General features: G+C 34.5%; 1 protein-coding gene across 4 annotated transcripts in view; it reads right to left on the bottom strand.

Moving 5' to 3' along the window:
• TASP1 (taspase 1) overlaps window positions 1-27,680 on the bottom strand; it is a 311,116-nt gene that overhangs the window by 89,281 nt on the left and 194,155 nt on the right. For all 4 annotated transcript variants that reach the window (XM_076010922.1, XM_012780832.3, XM_076010923.1 and 1 more), the window contains exon 13: window positions 21,926-21,999. In XM_076010922.1, the coding sequence (XP_075867037.1) occupies window positions 21,926-21,999 (74 nt within the window). Of the gene's footprint in view, window positions 1-21,925; window positions 22,000-27,680 lie in introns of those variants that run through there.

Here is a 27,680-nt window from a genome sequence, read left to right as displayed (position 1 = left end):
TTTCACTACTACCACCTGCTCTGCTTTAATATTTCAAAAATCCTCACCACCATCTAACCATGGATCCATTTTGCTTATTTATCTTATTCATTGTTTATCTTTCCCACTGGGACATAAACCCCATGAAGGAAGGGAGTTTTGTCTGTTTATTCATCACTTTCTCCTCAGCTCCTAAAGAGAGCCTACATATGGTAGGAGCTTGGTATATTTGTTAAGTGAATGAAAAATTTTAAAAACCAGGATGGAAGGACTGAGAGAAAATTGCAAATTAGATACTTTATAATTCTCAATTTTTATATTAAATATTTTATAGCTTTTGACTATAGTCTATAAGTTTGCTATAAATTTTTGAAGAAGTTTGAGTAAATTAAATAATCAAGATGATAATGAAGTTGTGAACCTTAAATCTCTCTCTAAAAAGAGCTTACATATTTCCCAAGACTGATACAAAATGTAGAAACAGTATGATCTGACATTATCTGTTCACTGATCACACACGCACCTATTCCAGAAAGAGATCAGAGGCGTCAGCAACCTAAACAGTGGTCAAGTCAGGGCTGGGTGCCCTCTATATCTATTATTCTGCATTAACAAAATTCTGATGAATTCAACACTAGGAAGAACATGGAAAACACTAGGGCAAACTTGTCAGCATGGGCATTTCCCCTTCCACAAAGCAGGACTCCAGCCTATTGAGACACAAGCGTATTAAGCTCAGTTTCACATTATAATGTGCTTCTGAAGAGACAGATATCCTTTTTCAATATCCCTTTGCCTTCTTTTGTTAATTCTTCCTTATTTTTTAAATTATTGAGTCCTAGAAAACTTCTATTTTTTTTCCTGTGCTGACAGTATAACATGAACTTTCTTAATATAATCTAATATGTATATTTTATAGAATAAAAACCCATTTAACTACAGGTTAAGCTTCTCTTCTCTATTTCTCTGCCCACTATGCTACCTGGGCAATGTAAATTTGGCACTGTGAGATCACACTGTGAGCTGAGCACATCTTATATTCTTGTACTGTGAATTCAATTCTTACCTGACATGATAATAGTCACTCTCTACTTTCTTTTACTGGCACAAACATGATAGACCTTAAATAACCAATTCCAGAAAGAAAGGCTGAGGAAGTGTGTCTGGTTGGTTTTTATTGCCTTGTTTCTATTGTGGGCTTTTTTTTTTAACCTCTCTCTCCTAATGAGTTGAATTAGGAGATACTGCCAACCCCCATCCTTTTCCCAGAAGTTCCCTGCCCACAGCCTTTAAGAGCTGTCTTTTAAGGAGACACAACTTGTGAATAAGTATATTCTAAGAATTCCTTGTGTGTGGTATTAAGCCTTGGAATGTAGTTAACTGCTGTAAAAATAGAATTCGGTCTTCAGACATCATCCTGAAAGCAGATGTCAATTAGCTAACAGTTTCACATGAACCTTCTTAATATAGTCCAGAATAATGTGTGTATTTTATAGAACAAAACCCCATTACTACAGGTCAAAAGATCTGGATGCTCACTTCCTAAGCCTGTGTGACACTGGGCAATGCAAAATGAGGACTCTGGATTAGACGATCTTCAGAGTATCCTCTCAGAGCGTTAACATTCTCTGACACTGACTTCATTTAGTTTGTGTATACATTGCTAATGAATCCAAAAACAAGTATTTTCTTCTATTTTTTCATTGTTTTAAATTAAAAGTAACATTCCAGAGCAATTTAAAGATATATTTCCCAAGGTCAACCTAACAAATCAGAAATATCAGTGGAATGAGGAATTACACATAGAATGCCACGTGTTAGTCATTCTACCATATGTTGCCCCCATCCCATTTTCCACATTTAAAACAAGGATGCCATAAAAGATCCCTTGGTAAACATGGACAAAACATAAAGACAGCATTAGGGTACATTCACTGTTAGCACTGAAACAGGTCTATATAAATGGCAAAAAGTTCTATTGTTCTCACATATAAATATCATGTCCAAAGAGCCTTAAAATTATATTAAAATGCTGTCTAATGAGAACAGCATGTTGTTGTAGTCTCATGGCCACTTTGGTTCCTTCTTTTACCATGCTACTGACACCACACTTCACTCAGAGGCAACATCAGACGAGAGTTCCCTCCTATTTTTAGCTTAAAAACCCCATGAAAACTCCCACATAAAACTGCAAGCTCCACAGTACCTATTATCCCAGTTCTCTCATGAGAATTGTCATGAATATTCCCTTTTCTACAGGTGATAAAAGTTCTCCATGATTTAACAAATATTTATTCTGCACTTATTATTGGGAGACAGAAGAACAAAAAACACATGGATCTTGCTGTGAATGCAGTTATGTCTTTGTAGGATGCAGAAACTAGTTCCTTGTGAAATCTTAATAAGTTCCTATATTTGCATAATGCTTTACTTTTCATAGTGCTTTTGCATTGATGAGATCTTCGCAGAGTATCCTGCTGTGAAGATGTATGCTACACCTATTTTCGAGGGGGGGGGTGTGAAAAAAAAAAGCAAGACTTAGAATGGTTATGTGGTTTGCTTATAGTCAGAGAGGAAGTGGAAAAACTGAGACGTGAACAAAAGCCTCTGGACTCCAAATTTAGGGCTCTCTTTACTCCCACAAAGCCTTACCATGAAGGAGGATTCTAAATCTAGCTCTTTTAAGAGACATAACTTTCACTGCAGGAGGTTTACTGATGAAGCAGTTTTTCAGATGAAATAGGGCTTGCTCAGAAAACACAAATCTTAGCAATAAATTTCAGGATGATTCTGGGGCTCAGAGATCTGGGTTTGAGCCTCAACAATGCTGTTGATGGATTAGACAGTCACCAGACCAGGAAGAGGAAGTCACTAGCTTTCTAGGTTTCAGCATCCATGCAGGTAAAAATAAAAAATTGAACTCAATTATATTCAGGGTTCTTTCTGATTCTGACAGTTTTACTCCTGAGGATTTTACTGCTGAGAGTTGCTATTTGGGTTTGTAAGGAAAGGGTCTGGGCCACCATTTCTTGCTAAAGACAGCCCAGTTCCCTCTTCACAGGGAACTTGGTAGGGAGGCTTCAATACCCCAATGATTTGCGCTGGGTGAAAATTCAAAATGTCAGTTATAGTCCTCTGGTTGGTAAGCTGCCAGATAACATGAACTTTACTGTAGCCTGAAAAGAGCATCTTGTATTTGAAAAGAAATGAAAGGCTAATGTTTAAACTATCATAAAAAGTGAAACTACTACATTTATATAATGGACTATTTCCTGAGAATCTCAGTTGATCTGTCAGTGAGGAATTTGGGAAGGGTAAAAATAAAAACCACCAAGAAACTCTTTGAAGAAAGTTCTCCTTGTCAAAATCATATGCTTCCTGACTTCTTATTGATCAGACCTATGCAACGCCAAAGAACTGTTAAGGCACTGAAACCTAGGTAGCAGCATTTTCCAAGCTGACTTCTGCAAGGTCCTGGGTGGTGCTCTTGTTTTTTTTTTTTTAAGAAAAAAAAAAAGGAGCACGGGCAAATGCCAGAAAAACCCTGCAAACTTACCACTCCACTTTACTCCACAGTTCTTAGAGCTAGACAGGCATGTGAGCACAGAAAGGTTCAGATATCCTACAGTCAAGAAAAGTGGGTTACTTTGCTTACATCAGTTCATCCCAAATATCAAGGAATGCCTTCCTTTAATATCAGCTGCTCCCAAAACTACTACAAAGAATGTGCTGAAAATTTCTTTTTACTCCACTCTAAACCTTTGCTGGTTCTTCTTGACTTCCCCAACCACTAAATGTTGAAGTATCCCAGGACTCTAGAGTTAGACTACTTTTCTTCTACTCATTTTGAAGAAAAATGTCTGTGAAACGTTTTAGACATAAAATGAAGCATCTGGTTGCACTGAAAATTGAGGTAAGAATAGTAACTCTCTAGACTCACCTTCTCATCCAGCTACCAACTCCATTTCTTTACTTCCATTTATGGTTCTTTAAAAAGTTCTCTACACTAGCCAGGCGCGGTGGCTCACGCCTCCTAGATCTCTGGGAGGCCAAGGTGGGCGGATCGTTTGAGTTCAGGAGTTCGAAACCAACCTGAGCAAGAGCGAGACCCCATCTCTACTATAAATAGAAAGAAATTAATTGGCCAACTAATATATATAGAAAAAATTAGCCGGGCATGGTGGCGCATGCCTGTAGTCCCAGCTACTTGGGAGGCTGAGGCAGTAGGATCGCTTGAGCCCAGGAGCATGAGGTTGCTGTGAGCTAGGTTGACGCCATGGCACTCACTCTAGCCTGGACAACAAAGTGAGACTCTGTCTCCAAAAAAAAAAAAAAAAAGTTCTCTACATTTATTATCTCAAATTCTTTCCTTCTATTTTCTCTTAAAACCCTCTACAATTAGATTTTTGTCTTGACCACTCCACTAAAACCCCTCTCATAAAGATAAGCAATGACTTCCAATGCTATATCCAATGGCCTGTCCTTGGACCTAATTTCAAGAGGCCCAGCAACAGCATCTCATAAAGTAGATCACCCGCTTCACCTTGATACATTTCATTTCCCCATGGTTTTTAGGACACAGCACTCACTTGGTTCTCTGACCTCTATGACCATAATTTCTCAGTCTCCTTGGCTGGTTCACCAACTTATAACTGAAGGAGTTCCTTGTGGATCTTTTCTCCTGTGTTCATTCCCTTGGTTACCATATCCCATCTTACAACTTTAAGAAAGCATTTATATGCTGAGATTATCAAATATATATCTACAGTTTAGTCCTCTTTCTGAACTCTAGACACATATATGCAACTACCTACTGGACATCCCCATTTGATACCTAACAGGTATCAGAATTAAGATGTCCAAAACTGAGCTCCTGCTACTTCCTCTCAAGTCTTCTTCCTCTCCTTTCACCTTTTTCCTCAGTGAATTGTCCACTCCATTCTTCCGTTTAGGCTAGAATCTTAGGACTCACCATTGCCTTTTCTATTTCTCTCATATCTCTATCCAATCCATAAGCAAATCCTGCTGGTTCTATCTTAAAACACACACAGAAGGCAACAGCTTCTTACCACCTGTATGGCTAATGCTCTAATCCAAGTCATTATAATAACTCACCTCTGTGGCAACAACCTTCCACCCTGCCTCCCTTTCATCTGCTGCAGTCACTTCTTAACATGTAAGTCAGATCATGTCACTCCTCTGCTCATTACCCTCCACTGGCTCCCATTTCAGAGGAAAAGCCAAAATGCTGACAGTGGCCTATAAGAAAGTACATGATCCATGATCTATCTGGCCCTCCATCGCCTACTCTGACCCACTAAGACTGGTCTTCTCACTGTTCCTCCAATACACCAGGTACACTCCTACTTGAGAGGCCTTGAACTTGCTATACCCTGTGCTCGGAATGTTCTTGCCTTGTTCCCATAAACTTCTAAGACTTTACTATAATAACGCCTTCTCAATGAGGCCTACCTAACACTGGAGCCCCTATACTTCCCAATCCCTTCCTCAGGTTCAGGTCTCTTTTCAGCACATAGTATATTCCTTGCTTATCCTGTTTATTTCCCCTGCTACTATGTAAGCCCACAAGTATAGGGATTCTCGTCTGTTTTGTTCACTATTATGTCCTCAGAAAAGTACCTGAATATAGAAGGACCCACTAGTATTCGTTTAATAAAGAAATTGTTTAAAAATGAGATATTGTGTTGTATCACACTTTGACTCGTAAGTAAACTGAAATTTTTAATAACTAAAATCCAAAAGCTAAGTAATTGAGGCTTCCTTCCTACTCAGTCATTACTAGCCACGGTAATGTATCCATGATCAACTCTAATATTGGTTAACTGACATTAAGAAAAAATGCATTTTTGTCATCTCTGAGGGTGAAAATATTGTATTTTTCCCCAAATATGGCCTGCTGAAACAGAACAAAAAAACATAAATTACTAGATTTAGGAACTTGTCATAGCTGAGTTCATCATTTGAAGGACCAGGCCTTTCTGTCTGACCATGGAGCTTGGAAGTTTGTAGGAATTTGGGATTTGCTATTCAGAGACTAGTGGGTCTTATAACTAACCGCCTATAAAGAGGTTGTTTAGCCAAGATCTTTCATTTTTGTCCTAAAAATACATATCATAAACATTATTAATGGAGCAGTGCAGTTATTAGGTTCTAGCTGTTCAAAATTTTACTATAATATCCACAAGAGCCATCAATGGAAGAAATTAGGGAATTATTGGGCTTTTCATTTGTTACTTTTAAAATAACACTAACTTTCTATTTTCCAGTGAAGAAAAAGTTATTTCCAAGTTCTGTGAACATTTCCTAATAGCACAGTGTTAATACAACTGTCATCCTAAATTAAGTTTCTTTTTACCCTTTCATCACTGCAGTACACGGTACAGCCCAAGCATGTACAGTACAGTGATGACAGCTCCAGAGCATAAAAGTAAATTGTCAGTACCTACCACTTATTGCATCCAGAAGTATTTGAAAGGAATGTAAATAGAGAGAATAGCTCAACCATAGCCAAATGTCTCAATTAGTTAACACTAAAATGTTAAGTTTTTGCAATTTATAGTATTGCTTTACTTACAGAAGATAAAAGTTATACGTTGTAACTATCATAAAAGAATTTTAATCCTTAGGATTACACAGAATGAACACTCTAGGAAGAAGACTTTTCAAAAGACAGAAACTATATTATTTGAATGAATGGTACTGAAATGAAAATGTATGCTATCAGATAGACTTGGCTTAGGGTTTAAAACCTATAACACGGGTCAGTCTCAAATGTCTATGAAACAGGCCAGGTGTAGGGCTGTCAAAGTGCATTGTCCATGCCTCACCAAACAGGATGGCTACTATTTGGTTCCAATCATCACTGCCATATAGAAAGTGGGAACCAGTGTTGTCAAATCTTCTGCTCTTATAGGAGAAAAGAAATCAGGACAAAAAATCATATTTTTATATAAAAGTTAAAATGTTTAACTCTGGTGTAAAATTTTTATGTAAAATTTGTATTTTATGTAAATTTTATTTTTTTAAAAGCTGATTTGATGAATCCAGCTTTTTATCTCAAACTGGTGATTAATGGGAAGGAAGGATAGTGGAACAAAATGTTGTATCCAAACAACCATCCTGGCTCAAAGTTCTACCCTAAACCTCAAAATGCACTCATTCATTAAAGAGGCATCTACCAAATGCCTACTATTTGCTCGGCCCTGTGTTGCCATTAATATCTCCACATATAATATATGCCTAGTAGACTCCATTCCTGTCACTCACCTATTTAATAAAATGATGTAATAAAAGTTGTTATAACATAAAATCAACAAGGGATCCTCAATATTTACAATCATAGAAACCAATACCGTATTTTAAGTTAGGAAGTTAGCAAAAAGAATGATATGACCAAGATCATAGCCTTTTTTGTCTTGAGATTAAAAAAAAAAAAACAAGAGAAGATTCCTTTCTTCATTTGTCTATTGCTTTCCAACCAAAGGAAAGAAAACACTATATGTAATCATTACTCACTCACTGTGGGTAATAAGGTCAATCATTTTTAAGTACATTTCTCTCCTCATTTACATGACATAGTTATATGTCCTATTAAACAGCAGCCAGGAGTCTGCTTGAGAAGACACATATTGTCCTAAAAGGTTGGGTGGTAGAAAGTAACAACATAACGCTATAAAGTGTTCACATCTGTGACTGATAACTATGCAACAATGTAGACATAAAGAAATTATTGTTTTTATTACTTTTCAAATTGCTATAACCAAAAAAGAAAAAAAGTTTATTCACTTTATTTAAACTAACACAGAGGGGTCTACAAGTCCATGTAATAGACATTTATCTTTGCAAGAATCTAACACTACACGATGATTAAAATGAGAATTATTTGAATAAATATGGCTCATACCTCTGAGAAGATTTATGCTCTTGCCAACACAGTAAATTCCCTCTTTGTGGTTATTCTATTTACTGCTTGGAGCAATGTCGAATGAATCATTTGTAAGAAATTGATGGTGTAAGACCAATTAGGCAAAAATAAAAATACCAACTACTCTTCGAAATTAACTTGAGGTTGAGAAAACTTCTGTCTTAAAGTTTGTTTTTCACACATTCAATCTTCTGTTTGTCTAAAGAAGCTTCTAACTTTCTAAATAGACCCAATGGGATCATCCTGGCATCCCTAAGAGCATGGAAAAGAAACACAATTTTCTACATTTGAAATTCTGGGCAAACTTAAAAGGTACAAGTAAAATCACTGATTAGCCACTTTTCCTGAGGTTCATAAGTGTGCTTGCCAAATTTAGCTGCCTGGGATATTTTCTTAGTACATAGCTTATTAGTGGCACCTAAACTACCATCCCAAGGTATTTGGTTTCCTGCCAGAGATCAGACACCTTCAGTTATTGGATAATAATGAGAACTAGATTATCAAGAGCAGTTAAAATTTGGTTTAGACTAAGGTTGTCTTGTATCTAGTCTAGGAGGCTCTTGATAAATCTATAATATGGTCCAATTAATCCATGTGGTCCAATATATCCATTCAGTGGCTAAATGTCACTGGCCACTATCACAGAACTGAAGTCTCTTTTAAGGAATTCATGGTCAACACACCCATAGGCACTCCACTGTCCAGTGCTCAGTGGAATACAAGAAGACTCCTTATGTTCAAAGTTTACACAAGAGAGATTTTAAAACAATTTTTACTGTTAATTATTATGAGCACATAATAAGTATATATATTTATGGGGAACATGTAATATTTGGATACAAGCATATAATGTTTAATGACCAAATCAGGGGAATTGGAGTATCCATCACTTCAAACACTTATCATTTCATAGTATTAGGAACATTCCAATTCCACTCTTTTAGATATTTTAAAATATTACATATTATAAAATGGTTGGCAATAGTCACTCTGCTGTGCTATCAAATACTAGATCTTATTCATTCTAACTATATTTTTGCACCCATTAGCTATCCTCACTGTATCCCCTCCAATCAGACAGCTTTGTGAAAGTACTGCCTGATTACCACCATATTGGCTTGAATTGCAAGGTTGGAGGAGGAGCATCTATTTTTGTAGCTTCAATTTCTTTTCCCTGCTTTGGAATCTCTAAATTCACTTGTCAATTGGTTTACATTTACAAGTTAGGATTATATCTTGTCAAAATGTAATAATCACTACTATCTCCACCAGGGAAACAGGGTGAAAATTTAGACAGTATCACTCTTGTCATAGTTAATGTAAATGGCACCTTTGGGAACATAACTGCAGTGTATATGAGTCCTATGGAGCTGTGTAGTGTGATGGCCCTGAGAGATTCTCTATAACTTCCACCATTACCTTCCTCTCTACCACTACTACTATCATTATCCTCACCTATCATAACTAATGCAGCATCTATCATATGCACTTCACATATTATTCAATTAATTTTTAGAATGCTATCAAAGCATCAGTAGCACTCTCATTTTAAAGATGAGGAAACTAAGGGTCAAAGTTGCAACCTGTCCCAGATTATAAAGCAGGGGCTTCAGGATGGCAATCCAAGTCTGACTAACTCCAAAGTCCATTCAGTCCATCATCACATGACACTGCCTACTTAAAAATAGTCTTGCTAATACCCCCCCCCTTTTTTTAGAATTTCAAAAAGCAGAGATACAATTTACACACAAGAAAGGGCAGTGATGTTAAGAGTTTGATGACTTTTAGCAATTTGTATACCTATGAAACCAAACCCTAAATAAAAATTTTCTACACAAAACATTTCTATTTCCCCCCAAATTCCCTCATGTTCCTTTCCTGAAGCAATCACTTTTAAATGTCTATCATCACAGCTCAGTTTTGTCAGTTCTTGAACTTCATATAAATGGAATAATTCAGTAAGTCCATTTTTGTGTCTGGCTTCATTCCCTCAACATGTTTTTGGTTTTTGTAAAGGTATGGAAATTATTTTCATTTAGCTTGGTGAGGCTTTACCCTTGGCACAGGAAGACCTAATTCGAGTTTTATAAATTGCTTTATTTAGGTAAATATTTAGGATTTTATAAGGCTTTCAAACATTAAGTTTGAGAAAGTTAAAAGTCATCAAGATTTGCATACATAATCACATCCAAAAAGATAAAATAAATCAAAGAATAAAAAACTTTTTAGCATCCCTCAAACATAATAAACTGCTATTTCTAGTCAAACATTTATTCCTATCCTGCATCTATTTTGATTTCTTAATTTATTTTTCATTTATACTCTTTAACATTTTTTTTCTGACTATAGGTTGCAAATAATCTTTTGCATTATCTCTCATCTCAATGACACAAAGTCACCTGTTTTACCTTGGTTATATTTTTATCCTTATTCCGGATACCCTTTTTAAGCCAGTATCCCTATAACCATATGAATTTTTAAAAAGTTAGAGAATTAAGAACAAGTAACAGTGTCGTTATTTCATTAATCCTCATCCAATTTCAAAATAATCACTTCCCTAAAGCAGCAATTCTGCCTGATAAATTCTTCCCACCCCTAAACAGACTGAAAGAAAAGTGAAGTTATGGGATATCTATGATAGTTTACTAGACATTGTGTGCTTCTGCTATTTCAACACGGGTAATACTTGATAATCAAGCGTAAATTAAGAGGCTAACATTTAAAAATATATTCTTAAAGTTTAAAGTACACAACAATTAGGTAAGCCTGTGAAGAAGCTGTCTAAGACACATACATTAGGAGATACAGGTGTCCATCTACATTTTCTCTTTCATTTTTCAAGAGAATATTTTTATTAAAGTTATAAATATATAATTTCTCATTTTGGAAGTCTTTATTATAAAGACAATTATTTCATCTGATGACACAGAGCATCCACATTGCCAGTGATTATTCTGGACCCCCACAATGGACAAATTCAATTTCTCTTTGATACAAGTTTTCATCTGTATTTCCAGGATAATGTTTTAATAATTTCTAGTGTCTGGTGAACCCTGCTGCATCAACACATCTGGTGATTTCCTTCCCTTAGAATGCTGTGAAATTGCAGAAGAGTGACATGGTATTCCTGCTGATTTCAAAGCTTCCGATACATTGCCTTTAGGGTTTTCTCTTTTGTCAAGGAACACTGCTTTGATTATAGTAGATTTTTGGTCAGTCTTAAAGTCTGGTAGTGTAAACCCTCTAACTGTTATCTTTTTTAAAGTTGATGTTTGTAATTCTAGGTCCTCTGGATTTCCATATAAGTTATAAAACAAGCCTATCAATTTGATAAGAATTTTAATTGGGATGACTTTGAATCTATGGCTTAATTTGGAAAGAACGACTTTTAGATTACTAGGGTTTTCAATCCACGAACGCGACATATTTCTCCATTTATTTTTCTTTTATTTCTCTCAGGAAGGCTTTGTAGTTGTCAGGGGACAGGTCTTGCACATCATTTATTACATTTATTCCACCTCAACTGAGAATACCTACAGTTTTTACTACTTCTTTCCCAATTTTTGTCTTTTATTTCATTTATTTTATTGTACTGGTTAGACATTCCAGTAAAATAGTGAATAGAAGTGATGAGTGGACAGACCTTTTGCTGTTTCTTGGCATTAGAAAGAAAGTGGTTCAGTGTTTCACTGATTAGTATAATTTTATAGCTGTAGCTTTTTGATAGAGGATGCCCTATATCATATTGAGAAATTTTTCTCAGATTACTGGCATTTTGAGGTTTTTTATCATTAATGGAAGTTGGGATGATCATATGGCATCAAGATGAATATACGGGTTGTCTCCTTTATTTTGGTAATACAGTTAATTGTACTGATTGATATTTTCAACAGCTTTATTGAGATACAATTCATATATCATAAAAATTCATCCTTTTAAATAAGTGTTCAATTCAGTGGTTTTCAGTATATTTGCAAAGCTATGCAACTTTCTAATTCTAAAACATTTTTATCACCTCAAAAAGAAACACTATACCCACAGCAAGTGCTCCCCATTCCCCCTAGTGCCATCTCCTGGTGACTACTAATCTACGTTCTGTCTCTATGGATTTTCCTATTCTGAATATTTTATATAAATGGAACCATACAACATGTGGCCTTTTTTAGTCTGGCTTCTTTCACTGAGCATAACGTTTTGAGAGTTCATCCAAGCTATAGCATGTATTCCTTTCATCATTCTTTTTAATAGTTGAAAAATACTGCATTGTATAAATATATCACATTTTGTTTATCCATTCATTAGTTGATGGGCATTAGATTGTTTCTTCTTTTTAGCTATTATGAACAATGCCACTGTGAAGATCTGTGCACAAGTTTTTGTGTAGATGTTTCTTTTCAATTTGGGGGGTACATACCTAAAAATGGAATTGTTGGGTGACTGGTAATTCAATGTTTAACTTTTTGAGAATCTAGCAAACTGTCTTCCAAAATGGCTATGCCATTTTTACATTCCCACCAGTAATATATGAGGGTTCGAATTTCTCCACATCCTCATCAGGACTTGTTATTGTTCTTCTTTTTGATAAGAGCCATCTTGTTGGATGTGAAGTAATATCTAATTGTGGTTTTGATTTGTATTTCCCTAATGACTACTGGTGTTTTCCTGTACTTATTGGGCCTATTTGTATATCTTCTTTTGAGAAATGTCTATTCAAATTCCTTGCTCATTTTGTCTTCTTATTGTTGCATTGTATGAGTTCTTGATATATTTTGATATAAGACCTTTACCAATTATATGATTTGCAAATATTTTTTCCTATTATGTGGGTTGTCTTTTAGCTTTCTTGATGGTGTCCTTTGAAGCATAAAAGTTTTTAATTTTATGACATCCTACTTATTTTTTCTTTTACTGCTTATGCTTTTAGAGTCACATCTAAGAAACTTCTGCCTAATCCAAGGTCATGAAGATTTACTCCTAATTCCTTTTAAGAAACTTATAGCTTTAGCTCTTATATTTTGGTTCTGCTCCATTTTGAGTTAATTTTTATATGGTGTGAGGTAAGGATCCAACTTCATTCTTATACATGTGGATATCCTTATGTCCCAGGACCATTTGTTGACACTGATTTTTGAGTGTTAAATCAACCTTACATTCCCTGGAAAAACATTATTTGGGGGAGGGGTGTGCAGGTAACATTGCTATATTTTTCATACCAAAATAAGAATTAATTTATTAAGCATTATTTCATCTATGCTCATGAAGGATATTGGTCTATAGTTTTCCTTGCTTGTAATGCCTTTGTAAAACACTGAGTTTACCCTTGCCTCATAAAATGAGTTGAAAACAATCCCTCTGCTTTGTTTTCCTGAAAGAATTGGCATTACGATTAGTATTATTTCTTTCTTAAATGTAAGCTATAACACACCAGTGAGGCGATCTAGGCATAGAAGCTTTATGAGAAGGTTTTACTTATAAATTCAATTTCTTAAACATGTATAAATTTTCTATTTTTTGTGTTTGTTTTTTCAAGAAGGTTATGAATTTCACTAAGTAGCTGGGTATATTGGAATAAAGTTATCTATTTAATGTCTGTATAATCTGTGATACTGCATCGATATTCTCTTTTCATTCTTGATATTGGAAATCTGCATTTTTTTCTCTTTCTTTCCTGATTATTCTTCCTAAGGTTTTATCAATTTTATTGTTTTTTTCAAAGAACCAATTTCTGGCTTTGTTAATTTTTCTCTATTTTTAAATTTCTTTTCTGTATTACTGCTTTTACTCTTATTTTGATTATTTCAATGCCTTTTTTTTTTTCAACAGGATCTCACTCTGTCGCCCAGGCTAGAGTGCAGTGGTGCCATCATAGCTCATTGCAGCCTTGAACTCCTGTGCTCAAGCAATCCTCCTGCCTCAGCCTCTCGAGTAGCTGGGACTACAGATGTGCGCCACCATGCCTGGCTAATGTTTTTATTTTCTGTAGAGATGGGGTCTTGCTATTTTGCTCAGGTTGGTGTTAAACTCCTGGCCTCAAGTGATCCTCCTGCCATGGCATCTCAAAGTACTGGGATTACAAGCATGAGCCATCACATCCAGCCCCTCAATTTATTCTTCTTAAAGCTTCTTAAGATGAAAGATTAATTTTTTTAATTTATCACAGCATTTACATTTAATTTTTTGTATATGCTCTACCCATTCTGTCCTACTTTAAAATGGTTTTCCCATATCTACATTGTCAGACCATAGAACCATCACTCACTATATTTTTTCTCTTTTAACCTTTATTCAGTCTTAGTTCTATAAGTGACTATATGTTTAATGTTCCACCAATACTTAAGCTGATGACTTTCTAGGTATTAGACTCATTCTACTATAAATTCTTCAGGAAGACCTCATGAGAACAATATACCCTCAGTTAACAACAGTTTGTTTATGCCCTTTTACTTGGAAGTCTTAACTCATTTATTTATACTTTCTTTTCTACCATAAGCTGTTAAGGATATACTTTTCCTTTTAATGTTGTAATTGTATCCTATAAATTCTGATATGTTGTTTTCATTATCATTCAGTTTGAAATAATTTCCAGTTTCTCTTGGTGAGTATTCCTTGCAAACTTGAAAAGAATAATTGTTAAGTGTAGTGTTCTATAAATACCACTTCATATTCTTACTAATTTTTATTGTTCTTATTTATTACTGAGAGAGGGAGGTTAAGATTCCAACTATGATGGCAGTTTTGTCTATTCCTCCTTTTAGTTTTCTTAAATTTTGTTTCCTTTATGTTACTAAGTACATATACATTTAGAATTTTTAAATTCTTTTGATGAATTATCATATTATCATTAAGAAATCTTCTTATTTATTTCATAATATCTACTATGTCTGACACTAAAATAGCCACATCAGCCTCTTTATGCTGAGTGTTTGCATGGTAAATATTTTTTCCATACTTTTACTATTTTGTCTGAGTCTTTCTGTTTAATGTGCAGTTCTTATAAACAGCATATACTTGAGTCTTTTTTTTATTCAATTTTAAAATCTCTGCCTTTTAAATGGGATATTTCATTCATTTACATTTAATACAATTATTGATATGGTTAAGATTAAGTCTTTCTGTATTAGTTTTCTATCTGTCTCACATGTTCTTTTTATGTTTCTCTTTTCCTGCCTATTTGTGGGAACAAACACTTTTTAGTCCTTTTATGTCTTGTACTGATTTTGTAGGCATAACTTTTTGTTATACTTAAATTTGTTATTAAATAAGCATCCTTAACTTATCACAATTTACCTTCAAATGCTACTATACTATCTCACAATGTAAGAATTTTATAGCTATATATTAATAATTCCAATTTTACATATTTTAGACCATCTATCAGAATCCTACAAGTTTTAGACATTCTTTAGTTTTTTAAATTTATTTTTCTCTTATGCTTAAATATGAGTAATTTCTATTGACTCACTAATCATATATTCTATCCCAGTCTCCTGTTAAGCTCAACAAATTCTTTGTTTCTAATATTATATGTTTCAGTTATACTATTTCCTTTTTTAAATGTTACAATTATTTTATTATCATTCTTTACTAATTTCAACACCTGAGTCATCTGTGGGTAAGCTTGAGTAATTTTTCTCTTAAGTATGAATCACATTTTCCTGCTTTTTTCAGAAGACTCATAATTTTTGTTATACGATAGGCATTGTATATAAAAGAACAGCAAATAATATTTTAAATAAACAATATTTACTCTAAGAAAATGGCTCAACCCTTACTCTAGGTAAGGACTCTAAGTCAATCTAATATATAGTTGAGCTAGTTCTGAGCTTTGTGGCAGTTTTAGATTCTGTTCACTATTTGCTAATGTTTTAAAATCTGGATCAGGAATATCCCTCAATTAAAGCTTAGTGAGACTCTGGAGACTTCTCTATTCTTATAGTCCTGCCACCAGCATTCTAACTATGGGAGAGTTCTCTTTGATGCCCCAACCACCAGCTTTCTGGATTGCTAAGGTGTTCTTTTTGCTCTTTGTAACCTCCCCAAGATTATTGTGCCCTGCTACTCTGGCAACAGCCTTTAGTAGTACACTGCCTTGCCCTTGATAAAGGTCCTGTATACTTTGAGGGTGGAAGAAGTTTCTTTTTATCTCTTTTACTTTATCCCAGTCTTCTACTGCAACTGTCTTGCACTTGATAGAGGGCCCCTATTTTTAAGGGAGTTGTCTTTTAGTTCTCTTGCTTTCCTTCCAGTCTTTTTTTGGCTATTGCCATGTACTTGGTGAAAAATCACATGTACCTTAATGAATCACTCAGGGTGCTTTGCTCCAGGCCTTTGGTGTGCTGCCACTTAGTGAAGGCTTCATAGGAAAAAACTAGTGGTGAGTGCAAGACTCATCCTGTGACTGAAGCTTCTAAGATTTTAATCTGTCACACCAGCTCACATGTGGCCATAAAGAGTTCATTAAAAGTTTGGCTAGTTTTTCTTTATATCCATCTATGTCAGTTTCACTCCTCCTGATGCTCTGCCAAGGAATGAACAGTCAGGAGTATTTTGTCTCCAAGAAAGAGCTTGTCTCTTTCTGGAATTTAGTTCACTTAGGTTTTTCTATATATATATTCAGTTCTCTGGATAATTTTTTGACATCTATGATTTTATAGTTTATATAGTTCACTCTCATTATTGGGGGTAGACGCAACTGTCTCTTGTGACTTTCTTCATCCCAATTAGAATTGGAAGTTTCTTTTTTACTTCTTTAGATAACTTCCTCTTGTGTAACCTGGTTTTATATTTAAGCCTTCCTCCTACAGCTTTGAGAGGCAAGGTAAGCCCAGCAAAAAGCTCTCACAAATCGTATCTTTGCTATTCCTTGTAATAGACATTTATTGAGATTTTTTTAAAGTCCTGGGAACCATCTTCATGAAGACGAAACATGGTAGAACATGGTAGATACTATATTGCAACTACAAAAATTCTACTGAAAATAGAATGGCAACATATTTATGTAATTTGGAATGCTGAATTTGGAATTCTGAAGCAACATCAAGGACTTACTGGGGTCCAGTCATCAGTATTCTGACAGATAAGATTTTGTTTCCTTTTTCCTATCATACCTAACCCCAGAAAGGGCTTACAGCAAAGGAAGGATTTCTTATTCTCATGTTCTCATGAGCCCTCTGAGATCGAGAGAGGCAGAGTGGTCACAGCATGTCTCACAGTGTGCAAGAAGTGGAGGAGAACTCAAGCTCCAACCTCCTGGTGCTGCAACTATACCAATACTTATTTATTTCAACTCCAAGTCCCAAAGAACTAATCAGATATGCCAAGGATAGAAACCTCGACAGGACCTCATGAAATTTCCTATTCAGAAGACTTTACTGCATAAAAAAGGAAATGTTAAAAATAAAATGTAAACATCACTGAGTTACCATCAAGTGCCCTATGATTTTCCTGGATTAGGGAAACAATGGCATGGGCAATATCTGTCCTGTTTCACTCCCATGTGTCAGAGTAAGGCACAGTGCTTGACACACAGGGCAAAGGAACATCACAAATAAATATTTGTTGAGTAAATGAAAAAATAAAAACTAAAAGCTGGGCAATATTCTATAAGACATCCTAATATGACAGCACCTTAATAATGAAAAAGTTTAACCTTTCTTAGATCCAGCTAGAAAACAACAGACTTATTACCATAGAAAGAGTTTATAAAATATGTTTAAGAGATATATTATTATCTGAATATTTTTTGGTCAATCCAGTCAGGAACTCAAAACGAGAATATGGGCCAGGCGCGGTGGCTCACGCCTGTAATCCTAGCACTCTGGGAGTCTGAGGCGGGCGGATTGCTCAAGGTCAGGAGTTCGAAACCAGCCTGAGCAAGAGTGAGACCCCGTCTCTACTATAAATAGAAAGAAATTAATTGGCCAACTAATATATAGAAAAAATTAGCCGGGCATAGTGGCGCATGCCTGTAGTCCCAGCTACTCGGGAGGCTGAGGCAGGAGGATCGCTTGAGCCCAGGAGTTTGAGGTTGCTGTGAACTACGCTGACGCCATGGCACTCACTCTAGCCTGGGCGACAAAGCGAGACTCTGTCTCAAAAAAAAAAAAAAAACGAGAATATGGCAACAGTTTTGGGGAATGTTATCATTCATGATGCATACCTAGTTACAAACCAAGGGTGGGTATTTTTTGAACTGCATTTTAAGTGCAGGGCCCAAAGAACTAATCAGATGTGCCATAATATCCAAGAGTTATATTTTTAAAAAATTTTTTATTTGAAAATAATTTAAAAATTACAGATTAGTTCATGGAACATCTATACAACCTTTTCTAAGGTTCGTGTAACTGTTAACAATTTGCTTCATTTGCTTTGTAATTTGCTATCTACCCATCAATCCATTCATCCATCCACATACTTTTTTCTGAACCACTGAGAAGGTATTGCATATATTATGGCCCTTTACCCCTACATACTTCAGTGTGTACTTTTTAAAAATAAAGATGTTTCCCTACACATCACAATTCAGTTATCAACTTCAGTAAATTTAACAATGATACAACACTTTTTACTAGCCATATTCTAATTTTGTAAATTGACCTACTAATGCATTATAGAATTTTTTCCCATATAATATCAAGTTTAGGACCAGTTATTGCATTTAGTTGTCAAATCCCTTTAGTATTTTTTAATTTGGAATATTTCCATAGCCTTTGTGTTTTATAACATTGACATTTTTTGAAGAACATAGTCCCTTTTTTCTTTCTTCATGAATGTTTCTCATTTTAAATCTGTCTGATGTTTTCCCAAGATTAGGTTTAGGTTATACACTTCCAGATGGAATACTACACAAGTGATGTTGTGTCCAGAGGCACACACTGTCCATCTGCCACTCATTGGTAGAGTTAATTTTGATCACCAGGTCAAGGTATTGCCTGGTTTCTCCATTATATAGTTATCATTTTTTCTTGCAACTAATAAGAAATCTATGGAGAGAAATTTTAAGACTATAAAACAGCCTATTCCTTTTCAAGGATGAATTTTTATAACAATATTTTTACTATTGTTATAAAAAGTGACCTCTATATAGTAAAAGAAACCTAATTTCACTTATTATACTTGAATAAGCTCTGCCATTGTTTTAACATCTGTCCCTATTACAGTAGTCCACGTACTGGTATTTATTAAAAACAATTCATTAACTGTCTGCTATCTCAGTAGGATATGGGCAATCTGGTTTTAACATCCAGCTAGTATCAATGCCCTAATTTTGGTTCCATAAAAAGAAATCTCTTTACCTTATAGTACAAAAGGAGTTTAGGAATTAAATTAAATTATATAATTACAAGAACATTATTTTAAATAAGAAAAGAAAGACACTTATAAAAGAACCTAGCTCTACTTATTCAAATTATATACAGATTCTTGTTAAAATGATATTTATTATTATCCAGGCTTTTCTAAGCAGTATAATTTTGAGGTAAATTTTAATTCACATCTTTAACTTGGATTAAACACAGCTAGCTTACATAAAATGTTCAGAGGGCCAGGTGGCTTTAGTTTCTGAGTTGGATAACAAACAGAAAGAAGGCAATCTTTGAAAAGCAGGGTAAAAAAAATTTTTTTTTTTTACTTTTAAAAAATATATTTTAAATGTAAAAAATTTAAGTTTTTAAAGAAGCCTCCTTACTCATTTTGTAACCAAGGCTTTCAATGTCATAACATTGAAAGTAGGAGAGTATGCTGCACAAACCAGGCATCATGTTGAACAGGTTTGCCACTAATTGAACAATTCTTTCATAGAAGGTAGGACAACTGGCCCATGGCTTAAAAAGAATACAACCTTTGCTATAGCTGCCTTTCTCTTTTGAGCCCAACTTCTCATCTATAACTTATCCTACTTGCAATACAATAAAATTCCAGCTTCCATAACCAAAGAGATGATTTTTGTGATCAATAGAATTCAGCAGCCAAAGTATTAGTGTTTTTGTTTTTGGTATTTTTTGTGTTTGTTTTTTTTTTTCTGGAAAGCATTTGTAGTCACAGGCTCAAAGAAGAAACAAAGGGAGAGGGATTAACTTTCTGCAAGAAAGGTCAAAAATATAATTTACATGTGAAGCAAGAGGAGCAGCTGTATCTGCTGGCTCAATCAAGACTACCAGCTGGAGAATTTAACAACAATATGAAAACCATGTCTACCAGATGTCAAGCAATACAACTGGAGGCCAAACATCTTTGGGCTCAATGTAGGACTCTCCATTCTCTTTACTACTCATATTTCATGTTAAATAGTAAGGTGTCTTCTGCGGGCCACCAGCAGGGATAACAAGAACAATCCCACACAAGGAACTTAATAACATGACTGTACCCTGCCATTCTGGCTTCAGTGCTGAAGTCCACCTCAGACATGGTCTTTTGTTAAACAGAATGTTAGTTCAGAATCAACATGTAAGGGGTGAGAGAAACTTTAAAAGTTGCAAGCCATTCTTATGCAAGGATTCTGGGGGTTATCAGGCTTGTTTTATATATAGGAACTGTTTTGTCACTGGCAAGAAAAGAATGTTCTGAAAATACTTATCTGAACAACTATTTTCCCATTCATTCTTTAAACTTCTGCTGTTCAATGTGGTAGCCACTAGCTACATGTGGCTATTTAAATTTAAATTAAGTAATATTTAAAATTCAATTCCTCAATCAAACTAGCCACATTTAAGTGCTCGATAACCACATGTGGTTCGTGGCTTCCATGTTGGACACCACAAATATAAAATGTTTATATCATCAGAGAAAATTCTACTAGACAGTGCTTAACCCTCAAATCACCTTTAAAATGGGCAATTATGATTCCTTTCTCTAGAGATTATAAAACAAAGCAATCTTGATGCATGCTCTTATGAAATAGGTCTACTAATACAATATGAATATTGTACCAGGTGAGGGTGAGATAAAAGGGGATCTCAGCAATGTTTTCACAAATATATGCCAATCCTTGTCTTATGAAATGATCTTATACACTGTTCTCACAGAAGCCCTGTGAAGCTACTGGTTTGGCATATAATACACAGAAGTAGGTCAGTCTGTATGAGTACTATATGACAAATGAGTGATGAAGAATTCTTATTGTACTTATCCTGTATTTATGATCCAATCCCTATCAGACAATTTATATCAGAAGTTTCCTTACTTTATATTTCCAAATGTGCAAAATAACTCATTTTCTTTAAAAAACAGGCTGCCCAATTTCACAGCTTTGCAACTGAGGTATTTTAATGCCAAGTCAACATCATCTACTACAGCTGTTTCTAAACATTTTATGAACAAGAAGAACATGTGGCCAACATAAAGTAAAATCTACAAATTATATTTCTTACTCTTCACTCAATCACTAAGAGTCCAGGGAAGCCAAGTAGCTCAAGAAGTAGTGTATAGAAGCCCATGTGACTATTGTAACTCACTAAATGACATGTGCCATAGGCATGTGGCATGCAGAGGCAAAGACCTTAGACTCTGACAATGAAGATAACATGGTGGGATATGCCAGAGCACTGAAATGTGATCCAGGTCACATTTGCAAACATATCAGCCACCTCTTCCACCAAACATGCAAGGATGCTTTCCAGGGGCTGAACTCGCTCTGCCCCAGTTTCCTTATCTATTCCAATACTCCTTGCAGAATCACCCATCTATGTCAACTCATCACTTTCACTCCCATTTTCTCTTCCCAAATCCCAGTTTCCTCTTTTTCATTTATTCACAATGAGCAAGGAGGAGCAAGATGCGAAAAAAAAAAAAAAAGTTTTAAGCTCACTTGCTCTGTCACCAAAATCAAGAGATATGCTGTCTTTCTTTGGGATTGTTAACTATTCTTAATCAGATTTTTATAAAGATTATAGAGCTACTGGCTAAGAGAGGCTGAAAAACTTCATCCATACCAACTTAGGTGGTTAGAGGTGTATGCAACGGCTATAAGGTTTTCAGGTTATGACCCATTTTTCCCTTACTTACCTTGGCTTTCCCATCCTGGGCTGACATATATCCAACACACATGCTCTCTGTCGTGTGGCTCCACAGAAATTCCACTACCATGAAAGAGAACACAAATAGGCACATTCAGATCACAGATGGAAAATAAATCTTTGCTTTTTAATAGAACAGTTAAAGATAGCTTTATATTTAACACACTCAGTTCCCCACTTTCCATTTGCTCCTTCATAAATGTCAAGATGATTTACTAGTCAAAACTGTGTAATGCCATTTACTGTGAAATGAAAAATGTATTTCTTTCTTGTCAAAACTTATGATTATTACATGTAAAATAAATGCTCTTCTGTTTGAATCTTGTAACATTAAACATACACACTCATATATACTGTACACAATGATTTAGGAAATGTAATATTCCAAAGTATAGCTTTATTGACACACATGTGCACACACTCATACGCACACACACACATACACACATGAAGTCTTAATGTCTTAACTACTAAATATCATTATCTGCGAAAAGGAACTAGGATTCCTTGGAGAAATGTCAATTCCAGAGCTGAGACAGAGAAAATATAAAATGTACCTGGAACACATCTTGTTGTGTCAGAAAGTAAGGAAACACTCAAAGAATTAAGGGGAATCATCAAAAGGACCCAAGGGTCAGTGTGAAGGGCTCTCAACAGCAAAAGCAGTGCCTATCAAAATTAATGAGTAATAAATTGTAACTACTGAACAAAATAAGAACCAATGAGCCCATACTTATCTAAACAAATAAAAGAATAAATGGAGAATATAAAACTCTTAGCTCTTCCCCCAGAGCAGAATGCCAACCAACAATTGTAGAAGTAACAAGAGTTAGAAAATCATCATGGTTGCTAAAAGTAGTAGGTGAGAATTTGAAAAGGGACAGGCTATTTACATAGCTTCAAAGTATCTCTCAAAAAAAAATTCTTATTAAACATAAAGGGAGAAACTGTAACTTCACTGTGGAAACACTTGATGGGCTCCAACTTAACCAAATAAGCAAAGCTAACATCACCGAATAAGGCACAAATCAATACCATGTACCTGTTGATAAAATACCTTAGGACACAACACTTCTGTGGTGTTCCTGACAAAAATGCATAACCAGAATAGAATGAGGAAATGCCACGCAAACCTGATATAGCAACACTCTACTAAATATATAACTCTTTTGAACTCTTCAAAAATGTCAAAGTCAAAAAACTCCTTTAAAAACTTCCTGTTTAAAGGAGAAATGACAACTAAATACAATGTGTTACCTTGGATTATATCCTAGACTGGAGGATGAGGGAAAATGTTAGAAGGAACATTATTGAGACAATTGATAAAGTTTGAAAAGGGACTATGGGTTAGACAGAGTGTTGTATCAATATTAAATGTCATGATTTTGATAACTGTACGGTGATTACTTAGAAGAATGGCATTGTCTTTAACAAATACATACCAAAGCAGCAGGAGTAAAGGAGCATGAGCAAATAGTTCATGAGCAAATAGGAGTAAAGGAGCATGAGCAAATAGGGAAAATGCACATGTTTAAGTATGTGTGTAGTGGGAGAGGGAAGATGTAAAAACAAATGGAAACAGTAGGTGAATCTGGGAAAAGGAATCACGGTGTCCCTTGCACCGTTCTTGCAACTTTTTCGGTAAGTGTGAAATTTTATCTACAAAATTTACAAAAAGAAAAATTCAAACATTTAGGGATACACACAAGACTCTGTCACATTCAAGTACATACCTTCAAAATTCTGAATTTTTTAAGGCATTTAAAAAGTTTTGATGTACTTCAACAAAAATTTCAAAATTCTTTAATAATAAAACTACACTGCTCAATGCCAAACCCTCTCTCCCTGGCCATCTATCTGTTTATACCACTGAGCTAATTAAACCTAAAGACAAGTGTTTGAGTTGAGATACAACTGTGGGATCAGTGATCTAGACTCTGAAGGCTCTGCCAGACATATGGGGAAAAAAGAAGCAGTAAGGGGCAAAATGGAGTTCCTCAGATACAGGGCTCATTCCCTCATCATTAATTAATTATCAAACCTGCCAACCTGCTCAACAGACGCTCCATTTAAGAGTGCACAAAAACAGTGTCACGCAATGAAGTAAGTTCTCTTCACCAGATGTTTTTTCTTTCACACACATATGCTTTGAACTTCAAAAATCTTGAAGTCCAGAGCAAGGTCTGGTATGTTCTAAATTGCCTAATAGAGCAAAGGCACTCAAGTCTTACTGAAATTCTTAGAGTAGTGACAGTGAATTGTATTCAAATACAAAAGCAAGGCATTTCTAAAATTGTACCTCTTCCTCAAGCCCCAAATATTAAAGGACAACTGCTAAGGAAGGAGAAAAGAAAAATACATGGAAATAGAAGCACTATAATCATAAGAGTGAAGAATAAAAACAATTTATTTTTTAAAAGACCATTTTAATGAGTTTAAAATGTATTATTCTCCCTGTAAAAGTAGCCTTTCAGAAAATATAATATACATAAAAATTTAGTCTTATAAAAGAGGACAAATTTGACTTCATTAAATAATTATTTTTATATTGAAGGGTTTCAATAAGGTTTCTAAGTACAGAATTTAGGAGTTCTTAAAGAAAGTAACTCAATGTCTAGAAAATCATTCTTCACTGTTTTCAAAAATATTTATTTCATCCTCCCCAAAAGGTGATGTATTGTACTGACACATTATTTTTTAATACCAACAATTAAAATTAGTATATAATTTTCAGCTATTAGTTCAGGCTAGCTTGAGAAAGAAGAAATTGTCTGTGATTTAAATTATAGAATGGTTTTGAATTGAAACTATTTTATTACTTTTAGTGCATACATGATGCAAGTTAATTTAACAAATTATGTCTTAGTAGAGGACTTCAGGGAAGCAGGAGTTAGTTCATCATGTACCAGCTATTATCTTTTGTAGTGTAACTCAGCAAAGACTAGGCAGTGAACCTAAAGCTCAGAAAAGGGAAGTAGCATGGTTTAGGTCATTTTAATAAGTGCACAAACTAGAATTCAGGCTGGACTCTTGGATTCCCAAACCTGTGGCTGTCCATTGTTCTATTAGTCTGAAATTTACTTAGTATAGATAAGAATAACTTATAATTAGTGTTATATATTAAGAGAACTAAATTCTTTATAAACACAAAAGGACCACAAAACATCAAATGCAAATAGCAAACATAATTCTTAAAACATTTTAAATCTCTCTTAAGGAAAGCTTTTAAAACTATAACAAATCCAGAGGCCATAAGAGATGGCCAAGATCAATATATTTGACTATATAAACAATGTTTATAGTATTTTCTTTTGCCATGTGCAAAAACAAGAGATAAATGACAAATTTGGGGAAATCTTTGCAATTCATAGAATAAACAAATGGCTAATTTTCTTAATATATAAAGATCTGCTATAAATCAATAAGAAAAAGACAAGTATCCAACGAGAAAGCCAAAAGGATATTAACAAAAAGGGATACAAATGGCTCTCAAACAAATGAAAAGATGTTCTACATTACTCATACTAACAGAAATGCAAATCAAAATCATAAGATACCATTATTCAACTATCAGGTTTCAGATATCAGAAGGTTTAAAATAATATTGTGTTAGCTAGGAGTGAAGAAAAGAACTGACTCATATAATGATGGTGGGATATGCCCATCTGGAAAAACATTCCCATAATTAATGGTAGTTATGATCTATAATATTGATGAAGATTGAATAAGCAAATTATGAGCCATTGCCTTAGGAGAAATACAGGGTTAGGTTCCTACAAACCTCTGGTCATAACATTTTGAACAACTTATCAATAAATAAACTTATTTTATGTGTGTTTCTGTTTAAAGAAACTTTAAAAAAAATTTTTGCCAATATTTATGTGTAGTATTTCTTTATAATAAAATAGTAGCCAAAAAGGGTTTAACATTTTCCTGACCCTAAGTAACATGCCTACAAATTTCTTTGGTTTTCAGTCTCATAACAATGCTGTCCACTATGATTTTTTTAATTGGCCATCATTCCATGAATCTATAAATTTAGCTACTTTTCCATCTTTTCCATAGCTTCATATATAGATCTTACTTTTGCACTTTCTGGAGCAGCCTCATATATAGATCAGTGAGTTTCTTCTTCCTTTTTCTGTATGTTCCATATTGTTGATTAACAATGAATTCATAGCCAACAGCACTAGGATTCACACCTGAATGAAGTTTAGCCAACATGCACATTTTCTCTATCAGACACCATCATCTTCTTGCACTTTGGAACCTAAACAGCTCAGCACTATGCTTGGGGGTGATTTTAAATAGCGAAATCATTGATAAAAAGCACAAAAAAATGGAAAACATGGCACTAAATAGACTGTGAAAAGGACCCATATATAGTACAAGAGCTAAAACAGGAAAGCAGAGCATCACCTTGTTTATCTCAGCTGGGAATGTGCACATCAGGTGACTCATATTCACAAATAACTGTGAAGTACCAAAAATACTGGTTTGAGGATTCCAAATAAATTTTAGCTAGTAGGCAAATTAACAAATAGAGAATCCAGGAACAATGAAGACTGATTATTTATCAAAATTACATACCGTTCGACCTAGCAATTCTATATCTAGGCATTTATTCTACAGATATCCCTTCATATGTATATAACATATTTACAATGATCTTCACTGAAGCAGTTTTAATTAGCATTGGAAACAGATTAATTGCCTATTGGTGGGCATATGTATGAATAACTATGGTATTCTATATAATGGAATACCACGCAATATTGACTTTAGAACTCATCAGTGTGACATGCTGCAGTTTGAAAATACTAATCTACAAGATAAATAGTTTAGCTAGAAAAAAGGAAGGTGGAGAATGACATATAGAGATGGTACTGCCATTTCTGTGAAATAAAATAAAATAATAAATGAAAAATAAAATAAAAGAATAAATGAAGAATAAAATAAAATAAATGAACATGTCTGTAAATACACGGGCTCTCTCCAGAAGAATATTTTAGGAACCGGCAACAGTGGTTGCTACTGTAGATGGAACTGTTTGACTAAGGGATCTGAGTAGAGGGCAACATATCCCTTCTGAAACTTCTGAATTTTACGTTGTTTTCATATATTAAATAGTTCCCAGTTTAAAACAATTCTCCTAGGAATCTCAATTACCAATCTATGATTTTCTATATTCTATATTATCTATCTAATTTTTGTTTAAATTAAAACATTCTAAACTACTGAAATTTGATGTCATCATATATTTTTTAATTGTCCTTCATGAAAATGCTTTATCCTGATGTGAAATTAATCTAATGCTTTCAAATTGTTTCTTATCTCATGACTACCTAAAACATAACCAAATCTTATGAAGAGACATGAATAAGCCCCTACTTAAATTTACACTGGGCACATATATTTAAGGCAAAATCTGCTACGTTCAACAAGCAGTCAAAGCAAACAAAACAAAACACTATACCTGACAACTTCCCCAAACTGTTTTTCCATTAGAAATAAAAAATGCCAAAGTCATTATAAGTTTTTAAAAATGAGTAGCAAACATTTATTTGTCTCCAGGGTAAGGTTTATCTCGCAAATAACTTTCAAAACTGTTTAGCTATTAGTTAAGTCCTGATTTATAATTAAAACATAGCTAAGAGTAGTACAAAGTTTACTCAAATACAGTTACATAGAGAAAAATTAGTATTTCAGTAAAAGAGTAGCAATTCTTACCATCAGTGACACCT

This window comes from Microcebus murinus, chromosome 16, assembly GCF_040939455.1.
Source record: "Microcebus murinus isolate Inina chromosome 16, M.murinus_Inina_mat1.0, whole genome shotgun sequence".
Taxonomy (NCBI): domain Eukaryota; kingdom Metazoa; phylum Chordata; class Mammalia; order Primates; family Cheirogaleidae; genus Microcebus; species Microcebus murinus.
Note: the sequence above shows the minus strand (reverse complement) of the source record. Positions and strands in the feature narration are given on the sequence as shown.